At 45.7% G+C, this 27691-nt stretch overlaps 1 protein-coding gene across 1 annotated transcript in view; it reads right to left on the bottom strand.

The window, feature by feature from the left end:
- CngB (Cyclic nucleotide-gated ion channel subunit B) overlaps window positions 1-27691 on the bottom strand; it is a 64307-nt gene that overhangs the window by 20622 nt on the left and 15994 nt on the right. The window contains exons 2-5 of the mRNA XM_084589139.1: window positions 16248-16371; window positions 11467-11556; window positions 3974-4214; window positions 1487-1614 (exon numbers count right to left, since the gene is read on the bottom strand). Of these exons, the coding sequence (XP_084445265.1) occupies window positions 1487-1614; window positions 3974-4214; window positions 11467-11556; window positions 16248-16371 (583 nt within the window). The remainder of the gene's footprint in view (window positions 1-1486; window positions 1615-3973; window positions 4215-11466; window positions 11557-16247; window positions 16372-27691) is intronic.

Raw genomic sequence — 27691 nt, forward strand, 5'->3', positions numbered from 1 at the left:
TTCTCTCGTTCTACTCTGGATACTCATTAGCATACAGTTTTTGAGCAAGTGCATTATGCGAAAGGCTAGCTGATAAAGATTAAAGCCCCCTTTTAACGTAGCCGTGCGAACGTGCTTGCGATGCCTATAATACATAGCGTGTCTAACGCGGGGTGCAAGGGTCCCGGTGGGTTTGATTCCCATGTCGCCCTTCCATCTCAAAGAACAAACATGAGTTTGCAATGGCTGCCTTGTCGGCCATGCCATTTGACCTCGTGAGGTCACACAACCCGCCGACCAGAAAGTGCATGCGACAGGCATTCTCCTGATTTGTCGAGGTTATGAGGCTTCAAACGGTTGACGCCGCCGGACAGTTATTTTTTTTTTCTTTTTTTGCCTCACGGAATAGTAACGCTCATGCTTTAAAAAAAAAAGACGCGTGAGAAGAGCACGGAGAAGAAACAACAGGGCATAACGCGGCTGTGTTCAAGCCACGAACTGATGAGACGATAAGCAAGAACTAGTCAGTTTTACAAAAGCGCAACGGAAACACTAAAGATGTCCGTGTATTGTGCGTCTTTTGTAATTTGCACATCCATCTTTATTATGTTTTCATTGGTGACCAGGTGATGCCTTCAGCCCAACGTTAGACACGTTTCGAGAAAAGTGGACAACGGGAAAAGCTCTGCGACAAGTACCAATAACAGGATGTAAATGTCCTCCGTGGTAAAGCGTAGAGGGCGCTACAGGAAAATAGTCATAAAGAAACAGAAAGCAAAGTCACAACCCTGCAAGTCTGTACGCGCAATTAAGATAAAATAAAAATGGCGTTATGATTTTGAAGGCCTGATCAATGGTAGCAGTGGTACGCAGGGTTTAACGCTTTGAAACTGCAGTAAAATATGAGCGGGCAACCAAATCTCATTTAAAGTGCGACACTTGTCAGAACACACGGATGTTTCTGCGTTTCACCCCTGGCCATCCCCACTGAGATGCGTTCACTCCGTCAAATATTTGATGCCATGATCTCATGCTCAGTGGCAGAACGCCACAAAATCACCGTAGTGGGCACATCGGACATGAACCGTGTTCATTATAAAACTAAGTAAACCAGTTCCAAAACTAAGTAACTGCGACACCTGGAAATCCGAACTGTTTAAATGAGGAGAAATATATGAAACTTTTTATTCGTCTTTTTCCCGATTATAACGGCGGAGGCCCGCTACGAAAGGTGAGCTTACTATTTTCATTACATAATAGGGATCCCAAAGCCTACGTAACGGCGCTGTAGAAAAAAAAAAAGGGGGGGGGGGGGACGAAATACAATACGAGGGACGCACAAGAGATTTTAGATAACGCGACAAAAACTGTCGTGATGCCGCACAAACCAACATAAAGCATATCGATGGCGTTTCTAATTTCAGCCATCTGCGACCCTTGCACGAATTGCTGCGGTCAAGACGATTGAACAAAAATCATTTAAAAAGTAAAAAAGAAAAACGCTCACATGGACTAGGTGTAGGCGGCTCTGCGATGCGCTCCTTGACCCGCTGCGATCGGTGCGAAAAGGCTCGTACCAGAGTCTGTATCCTTTCGGACACAAACTCCGAAGCCGTCGTGTTTTCAGAGTCCGAGCTGCGTAGAGGCAAATCACACCCGTGAGCAGCGAAGCCGTGCCTCGCCGTGCAGCGGCTCGGCTATTGCAGTCGTCCTTTCAAACTTCCGCGCCAACACGCGCACCTTTTCAGCAGGAAAGACAAAAAGCATTGAAAAAAAAAAGAAAAAAACGCACGAAAGAGTATGTCTACAAATAAAGGAAGGGGTTGTGGGCAGATTGTGTTAGTCTGGGATGAGGGGCGGGGGTTCTAACCTCTTACATGTCAGAGAGTGAAAATTAACGAAAAAAGCCCTTGTTGCTACACTGAGTGCGATCCTGGAAAATGGGCACATATATTTTAAGAGCTGCTGCAATGACGCACACATTTCTAAAGCTTGTGAACGATGCTTCTGGGTATGCTACGGGTCACGTCATTCCGATGCTTCGTTTCAGGTAGTGAGTAGTGTTAACTGCATCTGTAATTTGATGCGCGGTTAAACATTCTGGCCTTACAGACACATTCATAGGCTACAGTGCCGAAAGCTTTTTTTCTTCGTTCGGAATCTGCGAGCACTTCACACAAAATTACGCATGGGTATAGCTATAAATCAATAAGGTGAGGAAAAAAAAGAGTCGTGACATTAAAAAATTACCTCACTGATTAGCCGATTAATATATCAGTGCATTGGCAGACGCTAATTAGTTAACCTATTAGCTATTTTCTATTTTCTAGGCAATCGTTAGCATTGGCCACATCTCAGTGTTCGGTAGGGTAATATGCAGGGAGCGTGCACCGTGCCACAGTCAACGTTTCGACACACTCGAAAGCAGGCGCTTTTATTAGTCATGTGACCTGTCGTCTATGACCTTTAGTGTGGCTGTGTGTTCCTTCGCAAGTGCCGAAAATGTTAATAAATCGGATACTCTACACTGAAATAGCGGTTTGGGTTGAGAACCATTACGTCACTAACGTCTTTTTGAGATGAAAAAGGTTATTATTTACGCTGCTTCACCATGAAATTTCTTGCTGTCAAGCCCTAAGCTTTTACACCAAGCCAATGTAACCAAACTTTGAAGGTTGGTCACTATAATAGGTAACTGTGGTGCTCTTACACACCTCTCGACCCTGCGCGCTATAACAGATTTTTGTGCCCATAGTGTAGCCCCCGCCAGATCAGGAGGGAGGGGGAGGCACGTAGGAACACAATTATCTATTTAAAGCACACACGCATGATCATGCGTGATCCCGATTTAGCCAGGGCGCCCCGGCCTTTCACAATGCTGCAAATAGCTACTAGGACAGAGGGGTATTAGCCCTGCATTCTTGACTTGTAACTGACTGTCGTGTCTTCGATAATCGCTGGCCTCCTCACAAAGGAAGAGCAAAGACGCCAGCGGGCACGCCCGCACGAATAGCTATCGTGGCTCAGCACAGGCTTTGATCCGGCCCCCATGTCCCATGCCTTTCGTACCCTTCTCAACGCCCATTCCTCCTCTCCTCTTCCCCCTCCTGTATCATCCCCGCTTGACCCTTCCATACCCTGTACCTACAGCAGCAAGCTGCAAGCCTTAAGTCAACCCTAAAGGAGGAGTGAGCCGGCTCCGAAGCGTCGGGTATCTTTAAAATACAGGTTTGTTTGGAGATTCATCAAGCTTCAATTCGTTATCAAACCTAACAAGACAAGCAGTACTGTTTAGTTTTCTCCTTGGGCAATGAAGAGAACTGCACCGATAAATTTTAGAAATAAAAAGCCTCCCGGGCGGAGCTAGGAACTAACTATGGGTAGATGTACGCGGCGTGCAACGTTACTATTACTCCGCTGAACAGAAACAGCTTTTGATATTGGACTATACCAAACAAGCCATACGCATCGAAAATCTCGAGCTTATAATTTGATCTGATGCTTAGCTTTCTATTCAGGTAACCAGAAAAGTTTTAAATTTTGTTTGAAGGTTATTGCAGGTTTGAGTTGTATCCGACTGCAGGACAAATCCCACTGAACGCTGCTCCTGGTCGCGGTAAATGAAAGGAAAAGGCACGTTTGCAAACGCTTTTACAAGGCAGTAAGAATGTAAAGCGTGCAACGCTCTTGGCTGTTCGTGATGACCCGCCTGGATCGGTCCGCACGGCGGGGTCCCCACCGCGCGCGCCGATCCAGGCGGGTGTGGTTCGTGCCACCATTATTCGCGTTGAGACGTGGCTTGGCGCAAGTGTCACCAGATTAAAGAAAAATTGGTAGATATAAGCTTAGTGGCTTATAGCCCATCAACCAGCGTTAGCTGACACTGCTCTGCTGGCCGTACGCACCAAGCGCTAGCATGGTTTTGAGACGGGCTTTTGGCGACATTGATCGGCACGCCCATGCCCTACTCATGCTTACAAAAAGGCGTTCTCACATGACCGCCGTGTGGAAGGGCGTCAGATCAGTGCCAATGCGCGTCTGGATGCGTCCTCCGTCGGCGCCGGCGGCTCTGCGGGACAGCGCGGCCGCCGTGGCCACGGCGGCGGACGACGTGGACGGCGACGGCGTGGTGGACCTGGTTGAAGGCTTTTCTGGGGACCCGGCTGCGGATACCGGCGGCCCACGCTGTTCGCTGTCGGCCTCGACGCAGCAGCAGCGCTCGTCTCGCCTGCGAGCTGCGGGCACCCGCTCAGCTCGCTTTCGACCGTTTCGCATAGGGCCGGCGGCGGCGCAAGGACGCCACGCTCGTACAAGGCCGTGAGTTCCACTGGCTGCTATACTTCGAAGTAGTAAATTCGGCCGCTGGAGGTACGCAGCGGTGTATACGCGTCAAATATGCGGAGGGTGAGCTACTAGTACACAAATAGCACAATCGCATGTGGTGAGCATGAGAACATCGGACGTCATTACAAAGCAATGAGATGTATGCATACATGAATTTCAAGTTAGAACGACATAATTTGAGTGTTCATTCGGGAATAAACTGAGATCAGTTACACTTACCATCCACCTGTACGGGCTGGAATGAATGTCTGCCTATATAGTCACCGGATAAGTTTTCACAATATTGCGATCCTCCTCTCTCCGCCACTGGATTTGGAAGCTTCGTGGCTGCCTTTGCTTAATCAGTCGAATCCATGGTTCCCTGTGTTTACGCCTTCGCGAACTCGTTAATAAAGAGTATAAACAAGATTTCTACGTAGTTTTCAAAGCTCAGCGTGGAGATGCTGAGAAGGAGCACTAAAAGAAAAAAAAAAAATCTAGGAGCAATAACTTTAGCAACTTGTTAAAGCAGAATGTTACGCGCGTTTTGAGGCCCTAGAGGAGGAAAGCCCGAATGCCTTGGAAGGCTGCCACTCAGTCTTCGTTACAATTTCAGTAGAAACACCAAGCTTTACGAAAACTTAATAATTCCAGGGTTTAGTGAGGTTAGGAGGCCGGATGAGGCATATACTGTACTGAAGGATGGGCATGTACTGTGTTATCGAGGTTTACCAGAGAGGCGACAACTAGGAGTAGGTTTCCTTGTCAATAAGTATATAGCGGGTAATATAGATGAATTCTATAGTATTAATGAGAGGGTTGCAGGTATCGTAATTAGGCTTAATAAGCGGTATGAACTGAAGGTTGTACAGGCCTATGCACCTACATGTAGTTATGATGACCAGGCAGTTGAAAGCTTCTACGAAGATGTAGAATCGGCAATGCGAAAAGTAAAGACGCAGTATACTGTACTAATGGGCGACTTCAATTCCAAGGTAGGGAAAAAACAGACAGGAGACAAGGTAGTAGGTGACTATGGCTTTGGTTCTAGGAATAGCAGTGGGGAGTTACTAGTTGAGTTTGCAGAGCGCAATAACTTACGAATCGTGAATACCTTCTTCAGCAAACGGAAGAACCGGAATAAGACATGGAAAAGCCCCAACGGAGAGACTAAAAATGAAATCGACTTCATAATGTGTTCAACCCCCGCCATTATGCAAGATGTAGAGGTAATCGGGAAAGTGCGATGCAGTGACCACAGGATGGTGAGGTCCCGAATTAGCCTAAATCTGAAGAAGGAACGCAACAGATTAGTAAGAAAGAAACCCATCAACGAATTAGCGGTGAGGGGGAGGGCAGAAGAGTTTAGGATCTCGCTACAGAATAGGTATTCAGCTCTAACTGAGGATGGCGACATTACCCTAGAGGCAAGGAACAATAATTTCAGAGATATCATTACTGAGTGCGCGGTAGAAGCAGGCGGTAGGATAGTTAGAGAGGATACCGGTAAGCTGTCTAAGGAGACGAAAGATTTGATTAAGAAACGCCAGAGTATGAAAGCTTCCAATCCAACAGACCAGATCGAATTGGCCGAGATATCAACGCTAATCAATAAGCGCAAGGTGGCCGATATAAGGAAGTATAACATGGAGAAAATTGAGCATGCTGTAAAGAACGGGGGAAGCCTTAAAGCGGTAAAGAAGAAATTGGGCATAGGTAAAAACCAGATGTATGCGATAAGGGACAAGGCGGGCAACGTCATCACTAATATGGACAAGATAGTCAAAGTAGCCGAGGAGTTCTATACAGATCTCTACAGTAGCCAAAGTAGTCAGGGCCGTAATGAGATTGGCGGTAGGGAAAAACAGTCAGACGTTCCACCAGTGACGAAGGACGAGGTCAAGAAAGCACTAGAAACTATGAAAAGGGGGAAATCAGCTGGAGAGGATCAGATAACTACAGATTTGCTGAAGGACGGGGGGGATATCGTGCTAGAAAAACTGGCCACCCTGTATACGCAGTGCCTGGTGTCATCGACGGTACCGGAACCATGGAAGAATGCAAACATTATCCTCATTCACAAGAAAGGGGACTCTAAGGACCTTAAAAATTACAGACCAATCAGCTTACTGTCTGTTACGTATAAGGTATTTACTAAGGTAATCGCTAATAGAATCAGGACAACCTTAGACTGCAATCAAGCAAAGAATCAAGCAGGGTTTCGGAAACGGTACTCTACTATCGATCATATCCATACCATCAATCAGGTGATAGAAAAATGCTCGGAATATAACCAGCCCTTATACATAGCATTCATTGATTATGAAAAAGCATTTGACTCAGTTGAAACCTCGGCGGTGATGCAGGCATTGCGAAATCAGGGGGTAGACGAGCCGTGCGTGAAAGTGCTGGAAGCTATATATAGTGGCTGCACAGCAACCATAGTTCTGCATAAAGAAAGTAACAAAATTCCCATAAAGAAAGGTGTTAGGCAAGGAGACACCATCTCCCTAGTACTGTTCACAGCTTGCTTAGAGAGACTTGGAGCAGTTAGGGATAAGGGTAGATGGAGAATACGTCAGTAATCTGCAATTTGCTGATGACATCACCTTGCTAAGCAACTCGGGGGATGAATTGCAAATAATGATTGATGACCTAGATAGGAAAAGTAGAAAGGTAGGCTTGAAAATCAGTATGCAGAAGACTAAGGTAATGTTCAACAGCCTCGGGAAGGAACAGCAGTTTACATTAGGTACCGAAATACTGGAAGTAGTAGGCGAATATGTCTACTTAGGACAGGTAGTAACCGCAGATCCGGACCATGAAAAAGAAATAACAAGAAGAATAAGATTGGGATGGAGCGCATTTGGCAAGCACTCGCAGATTATGACTAGCAGCTTACCGGTATCGCTCAAGAGGAAAGTATACAACAGTTGCGTCTTGCCTGTACTCACCTATGGGGCTGAAACTTGGAGGCTAACCAAGAGAGTTCTACTTAAGTTGAGGACAACCCAGAGGGCTATGGAACGAAAAATGGTAGGGGTAACATTAAGAGATAGAAAGCGTGCAGAGTGGGTCAGAGAAATAACTCAAGTTACCGACATTCTAGTGGAAATTAAGAAGAAGAAATGGACATGGGCAGGACATGTAGTGCGAAGAGAGGATAACCGATGGTCGCTGAGGGTAACAAACTGGATTCCAAGGGAAGGAAAGCGTAGCAGGGGGCGGCAGAAAGTTAGGTGGGCGGATGAGGTTAAGCAGTTCGCAGGGGTCAAGTGGATGCAGCTAGCACAGAACCGGGTTAAGTGGAGAAATATGGGAGAGGCCTTCGCCCTGCAGTAGGTATAATCAGGCTGATGATGATGATGATGAATAATTCCAGAGGCCGAAATATGATCCTGCACAATTTCTATCCTAGGGGAGACAGAAAGCTTTGAAACTATAGGATTTAACATCCTGAAGCGACATATCAGTATTTACGAGATATGAAGGCGTATTGCAGGGCTCTGGATTAATTTAGACCATTTGGGGTAATTTAACGTGCTCTGTCGTTGCACAGCTCAAAGACATCTGTGTATTTCACCTCCATCAACGCCGGGATCAAACCCGTGACCTCGATATCAACAGCCGGGCGCCATAAGCCACCTAGATACCGCAGTGGATGAGGAAATAGAAAGCGACACTTGCAAGCGAGAAAAGAAAAGTTGTGAAATTTCAAATTGTGAAAATACAAAAAGAAGGGAGGTGAGAGCACTGGCGAAGTAAAAAAATAAAATAAAATGGAAACTTCTATCACTATTTGCCGACACCTAGATTTATTGCCAGCCTAGCCGTAAAATATGAGGTGGCAAAAAAGCCTGCTGATAAACGCTGCTTTTATTAAATATATTTTTTGCACGTGTACATACAGTGACACAAATCATATGTAGATTCTTTCAAAAAGAGGAAAAATTAAAAGCAATGAGTATAATTAGTTGGTCAGCGTACGCTTTGCAAGGTGCTGACCGTTCGTTGTAGACAGTGCGCTTTCAAGAGTATATTTATCTAACTCAATACAGTGAATGCCTCGCAAAAAGACGTTCTTCCCTTTGTCTACCACCAAGCGAAAAAGAGGCGTGTGAAGAAGTTGGGTATCGCTGCGGCATTAGCTAGTCTTCCCTTCGAACCTTCCCTTTTCAAGATGAGTGCACGTGCTAAGTGTTATTCTTCCTCGTTTGTCCAACGCCTGTGTGAGAGTGCCTTTCAGCCTAAATAGCGATGTGCGACAAACGCTGTGGCGCTACGGTCAATAATAATTCAGAATAGCAATGTCCCAGCCGGCGGCGTTAACGCGATATATGACACTAAACCTAAAAAGGACGAAGAGGGGCACACAAGTGGCACCTTCCAGCCTTACCCAACAATGGGCGTCTGCTTGCTCGACGAGTCACGCAAGTCGCGAAAGGCTCGCGTTCGCTCTCGTCATCAGCGATGTTGCCGTCCATATCGACTAGTTGGCGGTCGGTGCTCGAACTCGGTCAGATCTGTGGTCTTCAGGCAGGGTCTCTCTTTGGACAGTTTCACTTCGCGATCATCCGAATAAGCGCTCAGTCCCAGCGGTCACGCTTCCAATTTCATATCCAAAGCAGATGTGCCGTTATTGCATACTAACCGGCTACGTTGATGCTGTTGGATATTCAGAGTGCTGATGCTAATACACCGGTGCCAACCGACGCCGCTTGTTTAGCAAGAGAGCATTGCCCCCAGAAATAACGTGGTGGGCAAGGCCTTCACGTAGCGGCAGCAGTTTGCCAAAGCGAAAGGACGCATAAGGCATCGGTGACGAAAAATGCCGGTAAGTCGATTGACGCCGCAGAGTTAGCAAGGCAACTCAAGGATGCTCCATGACAGCCAGGGCAGGATGGAGCCGGCCACCTGGTCCAACTGCGCTCTCGGCCGTGGTCGCAACGAGTTGCACTTCGCTCGGTGGCGCGGACAGGTGTAATGTAGCGCCGGGTGCAGGAGCCACTGTGACGAGCTGCGTCGGGGACGGCGGGCAGCTGGCCGCCGCCCGCATGCCGTTCGCCGCCGGGGCGTTGCCGGGAGCGCTGTACAGCCGCCGCCGCTGAGGCCGCGCGTCGTGCAACATTGACAAGGCCTCGCGGCGCGAAATGAACGCAGCCCATGGGTGATTCATGAAGTGATGAGAGCGGACACTCCGCGATGTGCGACGGCTCAGCTCATATTGTTTTGTGCATTCTCCTGATGTGACGCGGGCTGGATGACCTCGCAAGTCTAGGCTAAGCATGGAGGCGATCGCCGTTGCGTTAGAATGTTAGGCACAACACAGCGCTTTTGTCACCCGATTCTGTTGTCTTTTGTCACCCGAGCGTAATGCCTTCTTGGGTTTAGTGAGCGACGCTTCTTCCTCCTTTTGTATTTACGTGCGGTTTATAAAATGAGCAAATACCACTGCGTAAGCTGGCTGAAATGCTCTCGTGTCGTTAAAAAGGGATTAAAGCTCGCAAACTTCCAGCTCTACCAAAGTTGTCATTATTGACGTGGGCCAAACCTATAGGCTTTAGTCCTCAGCGCACGCAACCAAGGAAGGCCAGTGCTTCACCGACTACAATTTGGAAGGGCGCGGGCAGCTTCCGCAAAACCGCAAGTTCTTCCAGCGCGCCAACTTCCCCTATAGTAGGAAAGGCATATTCCCGAGAACGCTGCGTCACTGCCATATTCTCTCGCATTAGAGACTTTTGCCGGACGCCAGCGGAGCACGAGCATGTGACCACACTTATGCCAGTGCGCGTGCTCAGGAGACATTCAGTATACTCAATTCTACGTTAGTAAGTCTTCGGTCTGCTAAAAGTCTATAATGACTAGGGAAAAGCTTACGGACGCTTGACCATTTCATTGCCGAGGATTTTTTTTTTCGCAACTGCTGCACAATCCTTGTCGGGTTATTTCACATGTTAGTCGGGATTTTATTACATATTAGTTCCGTGAGACTGTCAAGCTAGTAATGCACTACGATGCTCTGTAGGACATGTTCGTTACATATTTTTATTACGCTCGGCAGGTTTGCGCTTGTTGACGGTTTTTCTTGGCGGCAGAATCACTTCCTCGCTGTCTTCGTTCCGCAAGCTTCTTACTCACTTGCTGCATCGTCGTCACTTTGGTTTGAGTAAGAATTCATTGGAAATTTCCCATTTATTTCGCATGTCAAACCACGGTGGAAGAATAGATTTCCACCGTGTGTCAAACTGTGGACGCACGTGGCGCACAGTCTCACCATGGATGCAGTGCTGACGACGAGAAAGCGATGCGGTGTTGTTGATGGTGATGATGCGGGTGGAGAAATATCAGATCCATATGTTGTTTAAAATTTGCCCTGCAAGATTTATGTGTTTATGCGGCTGCGATTATACTCGGGAGTGGCAGGGGTTGTGCGTGTATGGTCTCCCGAGATATCTCTGAAGGCAGTTAAATGCCTAACGCAGTGCCGAATGCGGACTCTAGAACTTGCGCCCCTGATAATGCGCGTTCACTTGGATTTTTATTTTTCATGCCAAATCTTTATTCCGCCATCAGCACTGATAACCGACGCGCCTGTGTTACTCACTATATAGCAGAACCCCCTCCTCTAATTTCAAGCTGTACTTATGCCTAAGCTGGAAGTGTCATTAACTGTCACTGTCTACAATATTTCAGATCCCCAAACAACAGCTAGAACGGCACCCAATGCACGCAGCATCGTCTTGTGATAATTCATTGCTGTTCAGAACCGAAGGCGAACTTTCTAATTCACGGTTGGCTTAAGAAAGCAATCACGTGAGTGACGAAATTTCAACCAATATACTGCTCCATATGTATGATTGACAAGAACACTATCGCCTTTTTCGCGTGTAGTTTCATTGTAGAGGAATAAGAAGCATATGACGTCTTCCACTTCAGTGCAAAAATAACGATATAATCTACCCTTTTATGTAAACTCATTGTTTCATTGCGTATAGGAGTCACTTTTGCTTCCTTTCTCTTTTTATCTTTTTTCAAGATGTACCCTGGAACTGCGTACTTGGAGCCAAACCTTTTGTCTTCCCTTTCTCGTCTTTACACCTCCCGAAAGTGTCCAGCAGATAGCATTGAGCACTTGGACTGGTGACAACAAATTTTGGAGCTAACCTTTCGTGGCGGCGCCTTCTTTTATCTGCCCAGCAGGCTGGTCTTGGTGGGGTATGGCATTCCTTGTGACGGCGGACACCTTGCAGGGCTCTGCACACAGTCGCAAAGGAGTTATCGTGAAAGTCTGCGAGCAAGTATTTTTCCTGAACGTTTCCCGACAAATGTTTTTCTATCTGTGAGATCAGGCATTAGTAATCGTGCTCTAGGTTTTTAGAGGATCAGACGGCGTTGCTTATCAACCTAGTGGCGCTCCGGTCACCCGCCGGGCACTAGAAGGTTCGCGGTTCTTCGTCGTGGGCGGCGGCAATTAACTGCAACGCTGGGTTGGGAAGCCGCAACGTGGCAGGCGGATACGAGATCACTGATAAAAAATTTGCAGGGAAGCTTAGCATATTACACAAACGATACAGAAATTATTGTTGCTCCTCTGGTTATTTCTAGGTGCTGATGGCTAACACCGTCCTTGTTAGATGGTGCAAGAAATGTTCGTGTATTACTTTTAATTTGTACTGTACAAAGCAGAGCTTCCCAATGGGTAGAAATGCAGCAATGTTGTGCCCATAGCGGAAGCAGATAATTAATCATTACTTTTTCTCATAGGCCGAGATCATTTTGCGCACATGTTTTAAGGTTATTGAACATATTATTTAGTCATACCTCGATATTTCTGCAAAATAACAACAAAACTGATAGCACGCATCATGGGTTTTGAAAAGCTCTTTCAACTGTTACGCCAGTCCTATAGAGCTAATTCACGATTTCTGTGTGGCGATTGATGTTCAAAGCGAAATCGATATAATATTTCTTGATTTCGAAAAAAAAAAAAAAAGCCTTTGAAACTGTCTCACACCCTAAGCTTATATAAAAACTTCAACATCTGCTAAAACAAAAAATGGCTGTGGTTTAGCTCTGGCTGAACCGGGTTGAATTGCGTTAGCAATATAGCTGCGCTTATGGTTCAGCATGTAGTGTACCTCATGGTGTAGCTTGAAATGTTCAGCTATGGGTAAAGACATGGCACACAAGTGAACGACTAGTCTTCATTGAACGACGTCGGGTCCGTGTCCTTGGTCCCCTGGCAAGAGCTGCCAACTTGGGTCTCTCGTTTCACATGGGACGGTTATGTCAGAATCAGCCTGCCAGGACCCTGGCATTCACCTTACCCCTATAGGCCACGAAGGCACGTAAGGTCGAACGTGGCCCTGCCCGGGACTACGCGACGGGCTGAAACCTGGCGCAGTATTGCTAACGCAGTAAAAACAAACATTTTGCTTGTGTGGATCGAAGCCTATCTTCGTGCTCGACGTCAGTGTGTTCGAGTTGAGTGTAAGAAAGTCAAAGAAGTATAGACACCAAATTTTGATGGCATTCTTCTCGTTGTTGATGATGCGTACAGATATTAATGTACATTGATCACTACGTGATATCCGATTACGACCGCTGAACAATTTAAAATGCATTTTTTTTTTCTCATCTGTTTCAGTTTAGGTTTCAGCCGAGCGATACCTGTGACGTCAAAGTCAAGTCTAGGTCACGTGATGGATAAAAAAAAGATAGCGATATAATCGTTCCTTTGTTGTTTGAATCCAGTACAACGCCAAAGCTAGCCTGCCTCGTGAATAGGAATATAGGAACAGTTAGCGATTATATCGCTTTTTTTTTCCATGCCCCCTGTGACCTAGACTTGATTGTAACGTCACAGCCATCTCTCGGCTACTGAAATCGAGACTGAAAATGAGGAGCAAAGAAAATTCAATAATAAATTATTTAGCGGTCGTAGGTGAAACTCACGTGACGATCCATATACAGGAATGCCTTAAGCATCATTAACAAGAACAAAAATACCATCAAAATTTGGTGTCCATAATCTTTTAACTTTTACTCCGTAGCTGATAACGCTCTCAGAAGTGTAGACAACAATAAATATTTAGGCATAATTATCGGATTTAAGGTGGAATCAACACATATCGGAAGTTTGAAAGATGCCAAGAGGAAACTTGGTTGCTTAAGAAGAACGGTGTAACTATGTATTGACGAGTTAAAATTAGTAGCATGTAAATGTTCAGTTCGCCCTGTCAAAGAATATGGATTAATCGAGTGGGGTCCTCCCACAGAAGGCAGCATAACCAAACTACATTCTGTCCAAGAGAAGTCGGCTAGATTTGTATGCCGTTATCACTGTAAAAAAAAAAAAAAAAAAAAAAAGCAGCAGAAGCGAGGTTACAAAAGCGGTGCCAACGTGATCGATTAATATTAACGCACTTTCTGTACCGCGACAAACTTGACATCCGCAAACTCTTAAATATACAGCTATGGCGGGAGAGGTTCAAGCACCGACCAATCGTTCGAAAAAAGAAAAAGAAACGACTGGTCGGTGCTTGAACATCTCCCGTCATGAACATACCTGACCAGACTGGTTTCCGTCAAACCATGGATTTCAAACATACAACTAGTGTGCTGGCGAACTACCAGATTGCATCATACTAAAAATTAAAAAAATTATGTTTGTCATACTGGCACATTCGCAAACTCATTAGTGAGCGTAATCGGCTGCCAGCCAGTGCTGTGGAATTCCAGACTACTGACTCACCCCTAAAATCCCTTCAGTTGCGCTTCTAACAAGTGCTTTAAATGGTGCTGGGTGTGCCTTATTGGCTTTTGTTCATCTCGATTTGTGAGACTTTATATTAAATCAAATCTTGTAACTGCTGTTCTCTTATATACGAGTGCATTTTCTCGGTTGTTCATCTCGATTTGCATGAAGCAGGCTTGTCGTGCCTTGATGTGTTTTTCGCAAGCACTACATGTAGCCGTGCTTTTTGTCTCCAACTCCTGCTTACAGTCGCATCTTGTGTCTAGCAGTACTGTATACCTATATAAAGAAATAAAATTCCATAAGACTACTTCGCGCACCACATCCAAGTGTTCCGAGTTCTGTCACTGTCGGTTGAACACGTCGTGTTGGAGTGCAAGGCGGAATAACGGCACTCTTTACGGAAATTTGACCAACTGACGCAACTTATTGCAGCTGCATCTCGAGAGCCTGCTGCCTACGATTCACTGGCGTCTGAGCAAAGATATGGGGACGCTCAAGTCCCGCCTGCAGGGGAAGGACGCGACACCTTTAATGGCTCCCGCCTGCGGTGCCCCATGCGGATTCACAATCGCGTACTCTCTTACACGCTTAGTCATTTGTTCCTTAATCTATTTGTACCTCTATTACGCTATGGCGTAACAGCTCGTTTGGTCGAAAAACTGTCGCCGTACTCTGGTTTCGGCTTGGGGTTTGTTGAGAGTTGTTGGAAGTGCTCGGAACGTGGAGGCCTGTAGCTGAGACTTTCCTTACGGCGCGCTTTAGGTATCCACCTGGAACTGTGAGATATACTGCGCCTTTACTTTCCCATAAGCCAATTCACAAATTAAGCGTAGATGTCCGCCGAAAAGTAAGACACATACTGCGCCTTCCTTTGTTTAAAATAGTACTTAAACAAAAAGTATCAAAAATTCACGGAATAAAAAGGCCGTGTTAAAGGCGGTATAGCGTTCACTTTCAAGGCAAAGCTTGAACGTCCTCTTAATTTTTCTCCCACACATGCTAGCCGACATATTAATTAGCAATACATCGCATTATGTGCAAGATCACATGACATCGGTACAAAAGCCAAGCTTCAACCAAACCGTGTACGAACGTGGCTGCGTGGCCTAGGGCCCTAGTAGCTTGTCTGACTCGCGGCATCCAGGCTTCCAGAAGGTTCGATTTACATTCTCACCTTCCCATTTCGAAGGACCTGCCAGAGTAATTGGCAGATCCTGCCAAGTCGGTCACGTCCTCTGGCCTCGTGACAACCCGACGACCAGTGTGTGCACAGCCATATCACCTGCCAACTACCACCTGCCAGAAGCAAACCTCTCATTCCTCGCTCATAACGGCGGCGTCCTCAACGTCGATGCCGATTTTTTTTTTTTTTTTTTTTTTTTGTGAGCTACACTACGGTGCCACTTCGCCTCTTCGCCGTGATCGCACTTTCGTCGTGGTCGCACCTTGGCTGTGGTCGCACTGACCTTGAGCCGTTACCTAGCAACCGATAGAAGAAGAAGAATAATAGGAGGAGGAGGAAGTTATGGGAGGCGGTAGCTGGCATAGCCGACCACTAACTGGACGTAGGGCTTCCTGACATTACGTTTGGCAGGAGCTGCCAACTCGGGCCTCTCCTTATATATGTGAGGGTGATATCACAAACAGCCTGCCAAGACTCTTGTATTCAAGTTATCCCTAGGCCACGCAGGCACAACTCGGTTAAAGCGGGGCTTTATATGTTGGCTGGCAGCTTACGCTATCGCGTCATCGCGAAGGTGGCAGTGAAAACAGAGAAAAAGAGGTGCTGTATTAGAGGGCTTCGGACCACCGCGAGATAGAGGTTTTCGCCTCATCTCACTTTAGTGGTCAAAAGTGCCCCCTATGGCATAAATAAAGCCGAAACCACAGAGTAAACTACATGTGTGCAAAAGCCATGTCTTATTTCCAAGCCGATCGAACCTAAGCGTAGCCATGCAAATAGCTCTCGCGTAACTTCAGGTTTAACCACGAGCTAAACCCCAGGGTTTTTTTTTTTTTTTTTTTTTGAGAAAGGGGCATTTAACACTTTAGCTTTAAAGATCTTGGCAGACGAAAGAAAAATGCTTTTTGTGGGAGCCGCGGAGGTAGTGTACTCGGTACAGGGAGAAAAAAAATATATGGTCAACTCGGTTGCACTCGATAAATTGCTTTTGACTAGTTTTACCTCGTACGACTTCGGTCCGGTATGCTGGGTTTTGAAAACCCGCTGTAGGGCTGCAGCTCCGGCTGTGGCATAGGGCTCCGTGCTGGGCTCCTTCCTGAACCAAAGGCTCTAAGGACATCCGAGCCTGCAACAGAAGACAAAAAAAAAAGAAAAAACAGTTAGTAAAAAAGCTAGCATAATATTTATAAGCACGGGTAATACACGACATTTCGATGAACTCGCAAATCTTTTCACAGTTTCAGAGCATGTTTGTCAGTAGTTACATTATTACCTAATATAACGAGATTTGTACAGGAGGAGGCCCCAGAAACCACTGACGAGGCTTCGTGGCTTCTTAACAAACACAACCAGCAACTTATGTAAAAGGAAATTAATTAAATACAACAAGAAACGGAAAACTAAATTCATAGTGCTCTTACATACACGCAAATATTAATATACAACGAGAAACAGCGATCAAAACATAATTACCAATTTAGAATATAACAAAACGTTATAGACGGAGCACACTAAAAAAAGAAAAAAATCACTTAGATCATAGAAGAAACAGATGGTAATGCGCAATAAGAGATATAGTTCAACAAGTGGATAAAAAAACTTTAAATTTATGATAACCAAAGAACGCTGGCCTCTTTTAATATATGAGGGTAATCTGCTGCATATTAAGGTTGCAGGAAATCGGATGTCTTCATAATCACAGTCATTTCTTACTTAATTGGAAAATAATTGAAAGACTAATACCCAATCAAACTGAGATAAGTAATTGCTAGTAGCAGAAAAAAATCATCTTAAGAAATTTAGAAATTAACACTTAAAGTCAAGTTTGGCGTCCTATAAGTCCCAATCTTTTTAAACGTCTTCTGCAGCATTCCCATAACAACAGCTTAGGCCGCCTTTCTCATTATCGTTGGCAACGGCGCGACAATAACACTTGGAGAAAAGGTTATCCGAAGAAAGTTTATGGCAGCTAAAAAAGGGATGTGACTGTGAATGAGCGCTTTGCCCTTTTGCAAGCAAAGGCGTATGCATTACTGATTTAACTCAATGTGAGCTAGGCTAAGGTTGTTGCGGCAGTGAAAATTCATACTATATACGGCTGGGTAGCACCTTCTCTGCATGGAACAATTAAAATAATATCTTCTTGCACAAGCTACGGTTAAGTTACTGGTATGCACATAACCTGATAGAAAATTACGATACCTCGCAACATCACTAAGTGAGGAAAAAATTATAACTCTATATCGCGCGCTAAATGTGATTATGTTTTCAAATAGGCTTGCGTGTGGTGTGTAATGTTCAGTTTCTCGAGAACAAATGTAACCCGCAACTTCTTTTTTGAGCGGGAACTACATTCCAAATGACAACGCTCTTTAGGATGTTTAGGGCCTTACTGCGGAACTTAACTGAATTACAAACACTTGAAAACAAGAAGAGCCGTGCTAGCTGGGTCGCAAATTCAGTTCGAAATGAGACAGCGTTTCTTTCTTTTGCGAGCTGGTGTATTATGCTGACGAGGTTACCTAGCCTTACAGCTGCCTACAGCTTGCGCACGTGTGCCATTCACGTCCGATCGGCCCAAAATTTGACGGCCAAATAAAAGTCGTCCTTCCACTGAGCGTAGTTTCTCTTAATCAGTACTCTTCGGAATCAAGACTGTGTGTCATTTTGTAAAACACTCAGGAAGGTCCTCGACATCAAAGCTCATCACGAAGAGATCTAGCAGGATAGGAGTGGAAACAGTTTCAAAAGCTTTGTAAAATTCACAGAAAACTCCATCAGGACGAGGCGTTTTTGAGCGAGGTAACTGACCGATTGGTAGGTCTACATCCTGTCACATGAAAGAGCTACCAATAACACAACAATAACCTTCTGATAAAGGTGTCACCAGGGATGTGAAAAGCAAGATAATGTCCGAATTCTGCATATCGGGAGCGGCACTAAACAATGGCGAGTAATAATCTGCAAATACGAACGTTACTTCGCTTTGCCGTGAATGTGCCATTTGACATATCAATCTCGGAATTAGCTTTGCAGTCGCGTGACGGCGTTCATCACGCAAAGCTTATCGCGTTCACAGTGCAAAGCACGCACAAGCAATTCCATCCGTATATAAGCCAGGGGCCTCACATTTCAATTAATACGGATTGCAGAAGCTTGCGCTAAGTGTCTGCACCTGTTGTTACCTGTGGAATGACTCAAGAGAGCCAAGTTCAATAACTGTTGCACATACTTCTTGCTTGAGTTTTTCCCAAGAGGCAAACAAGGGTATATTTCCAGAAAGACAGGATTGCAGCTGTGAGAACAAACGAACGATAGATTCTAGATCATTCACCGGCAATGAGTGACTTACTCTTGCTTAAATTTTGAATGGTCGTTGCCTCCGAATCGAGCTAAAATGAAACGGGTATAGTTTCGCGTACAAGCCAGCAATAAACTAAAGAACCAGATGAAAAAGTTTTAGGTCATTGCAGCAAACCGAATTGCAGAAATGCAAACGCATCCTCATCACTAATTTTCTCATTGATAATTTTCTTACAATTAATTTCTTTATCACAACTGCCTTGTCATTAATTTCGTTATCACAAAATTTCTTATCACTGATTTCCTATTCACTAATTTCCTTATCCCTTATTACCATATCGCAAATTTTCCTCGTCACACGTACCACTGCGCCACACTAAATTGTCTCTCATTACGGGATACTATAAAGATTTCTCGTTACGACATACTACTACACCGCACTAAGATTCGCATACATAGTCGTGGATTCGCTTTTTGCGTCCACTTTTTGCGTCCACGGTTTGGCCTGACCAACATAACCTATTAATGCTTTCGCATTATCAAACCTGATCTCGACCAGCATGATAATGTCTGCCCCTGAATGTGAGTGAATTGATTGATAAGCTGGAAAGGACGCTCCTATATTGATAAGTGCTGAATCTTCTGCGACGGGGGTAAAAATTGGCGCGATCAATGGAACCGCAAACGCAACTAAACTCGCCCTTTAGCACAATATGTCGGTCACAGTCTAATAAACCGGCCCTACCTTCAAAGTAACTGATGCGCTGAGCGACAGTATTAAAAGCAGACACATTAATTACCCACAATAGCTTCTTAAAGAGCGGAAAATTGCAGCATATCAACCGGCGTCGATATTATTTGTCAGGCGATAACAAGAGAGGGTCTTTCGCAGAAATAGGAAGTAACTTGCCGAGAAGCCCTGACATGCTTGACAAGGACATTTAATTCAGCCAGCAAATGCTGTTGCGCCCTTTCGGCCTTCTCTTCATTCTCGATCTTCGTCTATTGGACGGCCAGAACATTTATACTCCAGCTGTGAAAAAGCAGTCAAGTTGCATCTGCCCCTGGCGACAGCCCCCGCAACAGAGCGTTGCAAATACTAACTCTTCAGAGGCCGCCATAATGACGACACAACTTTGCCTCTGAACCATCGCCAGCCCTCCTCGACCGCGAACGCCGGCACTTCCTTTATGCTTCGACGCCCGACGCCGGTGGCAATGCTTGTTGCCTGATTGGTCGTCCTCCTCATTGGATTCAGAGGCGCACGAAGCACGGCGCTTCTGATCTGGCTCATCAGCGGTAGCGAGCCCATCAACCACAGGAACCGGGCATTTATCTGGGCGCTACTTCCCAGCAATGACCACAGAGGTTGAAGTGTCCGCAATGGCACTCGCAGGGTCTTCGGGTACGACAGGTGGCTCGACGGTAAATGACTCTTTGCCAGAAGCCTGACCCAATCCAAGGCCTGTGACGTGGCGTCGTTCACCTTTCACTCGGACGCCTCAGTGGTATTTTGCTTTTTTTTTATTTTTTAAAATAGCCACAAAGGCAGCAGGGGGGTCTCCATTCGCGTCGATTACTTCAGTGGTGTCCGTAATGTACACCTGCAATGCGTCGTTGTCAGGAGGCCGGACGCGTTGCCGCGGCTTGTCAGCTTATGTCAACACACATTCCACTGCTCTGTAACCGAAACGTCGGCAATTTCGCAAAGCGGCATATAAAGCAGTTGCGACGAATGTGCCCAACGTTGTTGCAGCGGAAGTAGAGGTGTGGTCGGCCAGGGATTAATAGGAGGATCTGCGCGCGCATGCAGTTATCTGAAGTGAGTCGTCACCTAATCCCTTCAGCAAACATCAAAGCCTCATCCCGGCTGAGCATCTTCATCTGTACCGTTGTAGCAACTTTCCATTTTTCCTCTGAAATCGGTCTGACTTTGCCGTAACTCGCGTATGAACGCGTCGTTGAACTGTTCGGTAAGCAAGAGAAGGTTCAGGTTTATCGCTGTCGGTTCCGAATCCACAAAAACACAGCGTCAGCTCTTAACCAAAAATATCCACACGAGACGAGTTTTCCTTTTTACTACGCCGATTTGCGTGTTAACATCCAGAGATGAAATATTTAAAATTGTCCAATTCAGCTTATTCCTGCCAAAATCACAACGGTCAGCAAAGTATCTCTGAAATGCTGTGCACGGTACGGGCGTCCGGAGAGGTCAGCATAGAGGAAAATAGAGTTGACGACTAGTTTACTAGTTGGGAGACGAGGGAGGACAGCACTACAATCATTACTGCTGGCGTTATCCTGAACAGTACCTCGGCCAGAGGGCAATTAAACCTTTGTGGCGGAGAACCTCAACAAACGCTGTGAAATGGTGCAGTGGCTTCACCTTTCTCCGTGCCATCTCGGTAGCCGGTTTCTTCATGTGCTTCACGCTGCACTTTGGATGCCGTCTTCACCTCCTCTGACAAAGTTGCGCTATAGACATTAATTAAGCCTCCTTCCTCCGAATAAAAACTTAGAGCACCCGGTAAATACACAACTAAACATGACAACACATGGCAATGCAAAGCTAAAAGAATACTAAATTTTGTTTCTGCATTTCTACCTGCTTAGCCAAGCTAAACCGCCGCTTTTGTCCCCTTATGACTTTCACTAATTCACCTCATTTATTGGCTCTTCAAGTTCGACGCAACGATGGGAGTGATTTAATCTGCAGACAAAGGTAAGTCTCTAATCGTTATGGGCATCTTGTGATCCTTGCAATATACAAAAGAAATTCATTCGAGTCCGATAGCCGTGCCTTCTGTTCTTTTTTCCACTTGTAATCAGGCTTCACCGCACGTAACATAATGCCGTGGCAAAGATGCCTTACAAGAGAAGTGGCACATAGGTTAAGCTGCGCTAAATAGTAGCATGCGAAACGCCAAATGTATTTTCAACTCGGCAGATATAATGCCTTCTTTTTTGTTTTTTTCATCTTTTGACGTGTTTTGCCGTAGCGCAGCTGTATTTTAAAATTGTTTTCTGGGCTTCACATCGAAAAGTGCAAACGAAGTACAGAAAGTTATCCCCAAATTAGGAATATCTATAAAAGCGGCTGATTATTATTAAAACAAAATAAACATTGCCTAACCCTCTTTCCTATTGTATAACAACGACCTCCAATCGCCTAGCAAGAATTACAGCGTGGAGATTGAAAAAATCGTAAATAGTGCATCTGCATTATCGAGCAGTCGTAATACTATAGTACTGGCATCATAAATATCAAAAGCTAAATATTAATAATAACAACAATAGTAGTAGTAGTAGTAGTAGTAGTAGTAGTAGTAGTAGTAGTAGTAGTAGTAGTAGTAGTAGTAGTAGTAGTAGTAGTAGTAGTAGTAGTAGCAGTTGTTGTTGTAGTAGAGGACGCGGGTTTTTCCTCGGTGGTGCAAGCTTAAGCAGCCTCTGAAGATCAGTTAAAGAAAGTAGTGATAAGTGTTGGTATCAATAGTATCAGCAGTATTATTAGCAGTGTTAGTAGTATTAGCAGTATGGCAGTAGTTGTGGCAGTAGTAGTAGTAGATGCAGTAGTATCAGTAGTATTAGAAGTAATATAGTTGCAGAAGTAGAGAATAAAATTCGGTCATAACGTTCCACCTGGCGCAGTCCTTGCAGTATGGTAACGAAAATGCCGACAGCAGTTGCACTACCATTAGGGCCACTGCAAGACATGGTCGGAAAGACATTACAAATTCTCTAAAAACTGCGATGTTGTGCTTTGAACGGAACAACCGAACGCGTCAGCTGAACTCTGATAGGATGTAACCTGCTATTCCGCCATCTACGTCATGCAAGCGAAAACACCCAATTATGGCACCTAGAATAGACACTTGATTTGCATGAAATATAAAATCTGCTATAGAGCAAAGCGCTTCAAGGTGGATCAGTACGGGGTACATTTTCCTTGTAATATTGTCCTCTATTAATGTAAAAAACCCGTATTATACAAGGCTGTCTAGAAATTTTCGTTCTGAAAGCCGCATGCTGGCGTAGTCCCACAAATTAGGACAACGAGATCATGCTTAATGAATGTGATAAATAACTTCATCGTGCATGGCATATAAACAAAGATACAAGCGCGACATAGTCCTTCTATCCGCGTTCAGAAAGTTCGCAGCCAGATCACAAAGCATTTCTCCTGTTAAACTGGTACAATCATCTGCATCGTAAAGATTGTTTATCCATAGCTCTTCGTCGACAACGTGGGCATATTCCCACCTGAAAGGGTGATCCGCCGGGTAAAGGCAATATTGTATCCAACGATATAAGACTGTCCAGCCCCACACGTCTGGAAAAACACCACTGTTACTGGAGCCCTTGAGCCTCGAGATCGCTGCGTTTCGATCTAGGCGCTTCCCTTTGCCAGTGAGGGCCCACAGGTTCGGCGGCTGCGGACGATGTCGCGGCACCTGCAGACCCTCTTGTCAAGGGCGGCGCCTGAGAAGTTGTCGTGACCTGCCAGGTTTTGCTTTCTGCTTTGCTTTCTTTCCTTTGTCCTCTTTCCAGGGCTAGCTGCTAAGATTGGGACGTGACGGGCGTTTATTGATCGGTCGCCACTGTGTTCGTAGAGTGTTGCTAAGCGCCTCTGATGCCATTCTTGATGCTTCGCACGGAGAAGCACGGAGGACGCAGCCGAACGCAAGTCTTGGCCCTCTGGTAAAATACGTTCATCTAACTAGGCTAGTGATGTAAACTCAGCGGTTAGTAGAGCATCGCTCTTTTACAGTTTGTCCACTTGAGCTCATTCGCGTCGTAATGCATGCAGTGGCGCTCAAGGTGATGAAGTATCATGAGCGAAAGTGTGGAAGAGAGGCCCGAAAAAGGGCGCAGAGTTTTGAATCCTAGTACGCTGAGCTTCAAATCACCGTGTGCTTTACTGAGCTTATGCTCGTGATGCCCGGCCTCTGAGCATGCGCTTGAGTTAGCCAAGGAGGCTCGAAGACGAGCTTGGTGATATGAAAGAACTCGCTGGAATTCTACTGAAGTGGGCCTAGGTAAATAGAACAATGAGGTAATGAATGTATTTTGCGATAAATCGCCAGTGGGATCAATTCATCAAGATGTGGCCAGATGTGGTCAGATGCTTTAACGAAAGTGGTGGCGAAAACTTTATTTGCGACGAAGGGAAGGGCGACCGAGAGACCACCTCTTGGGTCTTGGGTTGGGTACTCTGTCCATGGGATCTCCAATAATTTCTGCTATCCTGTGGGCCTGCACGATCAGCCGTTGCTTATCGAACAAGGTAGAGCCGTGATCCGCGATTACTGAAGGATTATTATCGGCATCCATTTTTCCTTCAAAGGCTGCGGCCATGACCAACGCTAGACAGTCAGTGCCGTCTGGTAAGTTCCGTTGTCTTCCTGTTCATGTTCAACCGGCCTCAACGCTATCGTGCCTTGGACTAACCTGTTCGAACCATCGCTGCATCGCGTGCGGTTCTGTTGCTTTGTTTCACAAGCAGGTCACAAATGTGGCTGGCGCAGGTTGCTCAACAAATGACCGTTATGAGCTTCGGTGGTTGTTTCGATGAAATGGGCTACAAGTGACTGATAATCAACGATTCCGCGAAGTGCACATGGCCAGCTTTCTTGTCAAGCTGGAAGAAAAAGAAAACTTCATTGTAAAATGGCTCGTTTTTTTTTTTTTTTTTTTTTTTTCGAAAAGGTCACTCAGTTACGAGATTTTCTCGCTAGATTACACAATCGCGCCGATGACTACGCCCTTCCACGGTTAGTTCGTAAGGAATTCAAAGATATTGTACGTAATTGCGGCAAAAATCTGCCAGAAGTGGGGCCTCTCAGTTCTGGTACAGCGCTGTCCGATGACGGGACGCCGAGTGGCGTTCGTCCCATCGTAGTATTTGAGAAGTGTAACTTCTCGAGCCAGTTGGTGCATACACCTTAAAGAAAACCCGGCAAGAAACAAGGTAGATGAATACATAGGATGTCGTGGGAAACACGACTGAATTTCAATCGGCGAAAATAGCCACAAGACAGCCGGACACACGTGCGCGTAAAAGACAACAACGACAAACCGCTAACACAAAAAACCACAAAATCCTTTGATTTTGCAGGAGCTGGTATCTTGTACGTGAAAACCATGTCCCGTTCATGAAATTGTACTCTTTTGCTGTAAACCTGGTCAAGAGGGTCCAGTTTCATCAATGAGACAAAGTTTACCACGTACAAGCTTGATGCCAGCTCCTGCACAATCAAATGCTGTTGCTGTTATTTTTGTTGTAGTTGTTTCTTATGCGCGCGTGCGCCCAGCACTATTGTGGGCATTTTGATTAAATGAAATCAGTTCTGTTTCGAACGTCGTCGTCTGTGTTTCTCCTTGTGAACGCGCTCTTTTTCCCTGGTTTTCCCTTAATGCACCATCATAATTCAGGCAGTGCACTACAAATGAAACCGAGGAATCTCAAGAGCTCTTCCGTTTGAGTGCGCCCGTCTGTCACCCCGTCAGCAGACGGCGGGGTTGGTACGAATATAGGCTGTGAGAATAAATTAAGGCTCCGAGAAACCGGCACAGTGGGCACAGTAAACGCCCTAGATTGTAGTTACCATACCTTAGGAAAACAAGTAAACACGCATACTGCCAAGGAAGGCCTCACGGAGAACGGTCCTTTGAGCGACACTATATGCTGAGGAAGGTACGAGGGAATGGGGATGGTGCAGTATCGGCTAACGTGTGCACACCACTCCACAGCATGTGAATCGGCCCGAAAAAGCGCGAAGATAACTCCCGTTCCTCCTTTCTGAGCCCAGGGTGATGTGGCTCAACGCCACCGCTTTGGATCACCTGGCTTGTGCACGAAAAACGTCGACCCCATTGTATCCTCCGAATTTCCTTCTGCGACCCTGTGTCGTTCAGTGCAGCCCTCCGCTTTTCTCGTCAGCGGCCAGGCAGATTCGATCTGCCGCTGCTCCTGTCTGGCGCATAACGAATCAGGAAAGTGCGCGAACTCGACGGCTTAAGGAGGCTGATATTTACGACGCGCACTATAAACAAGCGCCACTATACGAGAGGGTTCCCGTTCGGGCTCCTTATACACGCCCTGTATGGGCTCGCAGGCACGCGGAAAATAACGTCTGCGCCGCACAAAGCAGTTGACGCCTCCCTCCGCCTTTTTTCCAGGCGTAAAAAAAAGACCAGAAAGAACACTGTCAAAACGTTGCATTAATGCCAATTTCTTCTATGACGAATTTCTTCAGATCTGCTAGCGCGTTGGGTGCTGTAATTTTTTCTATTTATTTTTAATAATTATTTTGATAATAAAATATTGATAATTTTCCCGCTCCATGGCGCCACTGTGGTGCTTTCTTTTGGCTCGGAGCTTCAGTTGTTTTAGTAAGCAGTTGTTTTATGCTCTGGATGTAAAGAGCCCATCAATTCCAGTTCTCTGCTGAAAAAAAAGCAGTTACTGCATTGTGCCCTACCATTGCTATGGAAGCTAATGTTGTACCCACTGAGAGCTCTAATTTCGAAGTCGTTTACTTTTTGCGAAGCTGCTGGCGCAATGAATTAAACATTCGTAGTCTCTACTCATCATAAGCATTTCCGTGAAATAGTTCCGTGCATTAGGCGAATGCCTTGAAGCGACCGAAGCGTACGCATTGCCGTAGCGTCGTAACAAACAGCAGGAAACTTCACAAAGTGTTAAAAAAAAAAGACGTCTATTTAGAAGAGATTTAAACAATCTATTGGTAATCACTAATGACATCTTTCTACTCCGTCGCGGCTGAAGTCAATAATACAGCAAGCGCAACGTTTTGGATTACGTACAGCTTTGTATAACAAACAACCTATGAAAGCGAAAAATAGATGCTCTCAAAAGTTGGCGTCTCTCACGGAAAATATCTATCACATGAACGACGTTTCACGGCCCCAGAGTCTAATCGCACGTATTCGGAAAAATTTCCGTGACCCTGGCCTCCGAGCTGGCTCAGTCGTTACGGCGCTCGGCTGCTGAGCCCAAGGATGCGGGATCGAATCCCAGCCGCAGCGGCCACTTTTCGATGGAGGCGAAACGCAATGCTCCAGTTTGTTCTGCGATGTCAATTCACTTTAAAGAGCCCCAGGTGGTCGAAATTTCTCGAGTCGTCCAATACAGCACCCCTCAAAACATGAGTCGCTTTGGCACGTTAAGCCCTATAACCTAAGCCCCCAAATTTCCGCGACGTCGCGAAATATGACACTCAAGAAATGCCCAGGTGATGTATGACGAAACATAATTAGGAGCCCAGAAGATATCGCTTTTAGTAAAATATAGGCGATAATTTCTTACTTTGCAATAGTAACACGATAGCATTCGTCCGCTCGTGCGTGCGTGCGTGCGTGCGTGTGCGCGTGCGTGTTGCTTCATATTTCAGAATGAAAGAGCACTGAACAAAGGTAGAGGGGGGGGGGGGGGGGGGAGCCTCAATGCGCAAGTCGAGCCAACCTTTCAACAAGTGGACTTGTCTTCGTCTGGAGCCGAGACGAAGACAAGTCCACTTGTCGAAACATTGGCTCGACCTGCGAACTGAAGCGTCCCCTCCTCTGCCCCTGTTCAGTGCTCTTTCATACCGTGTTATCCATCTTCTTCCTCTCGTTCTACCCTGGTTCCATCTGCAGAGAGAGAGAGAGAGAGAGAGAGAGAGAGAGAGAGAGAGAGAGAGAGAGGGGGGGGGACTTTATTTTAATAATTTGATGAAATGTATTAAATTGACTGGGATGAAGCTGACCCACCACCCGGGTGACGAAATCCCGGGCATAGTTGTGGGCAGCCTATATATAGCAAATGGTCTTTTTTTTTTTTCCCCTTGCGGTTTGGTCTTAAATCATTACAGTAAACAAGCCTGTGTTTAACGAGTCCAACGGAGGGAAATAATGTGGGGCTATGTTTCGTGTGTGCCGTCCAGTCCACAGGCACGTATAAATGCTCTCGTCCGACAACTGTTGCAATAATTATAACCGATGATAAGGAAAATGGTGTATTAACAAAACCGCACTTCATACTTGGACATTTTCTTTACAGGCCTTAAACAAGCAGAGGCAGTTTGAAGCGAAAGCTTCACTGCCCCACCTCGGGCCACGGTCAGCGACGGCTAACGTTTGAT

This window comes from Amblyomma maculatum, chromosome 1 (genome assembly GCF_055883805.1).
Source record: "Amblyomma maculatum isolate TAMU_Amacu chromosome 1, ASM5588380v1, whole genome shotgun sequence".
In the NCBI taxonomy this organism is placed as follows: Eukaryota; Metazoa; Arthropoda; class Arachnida; order Ixodida; family Ixodidae; genus Amblyomma; species Amblyomma maculatum.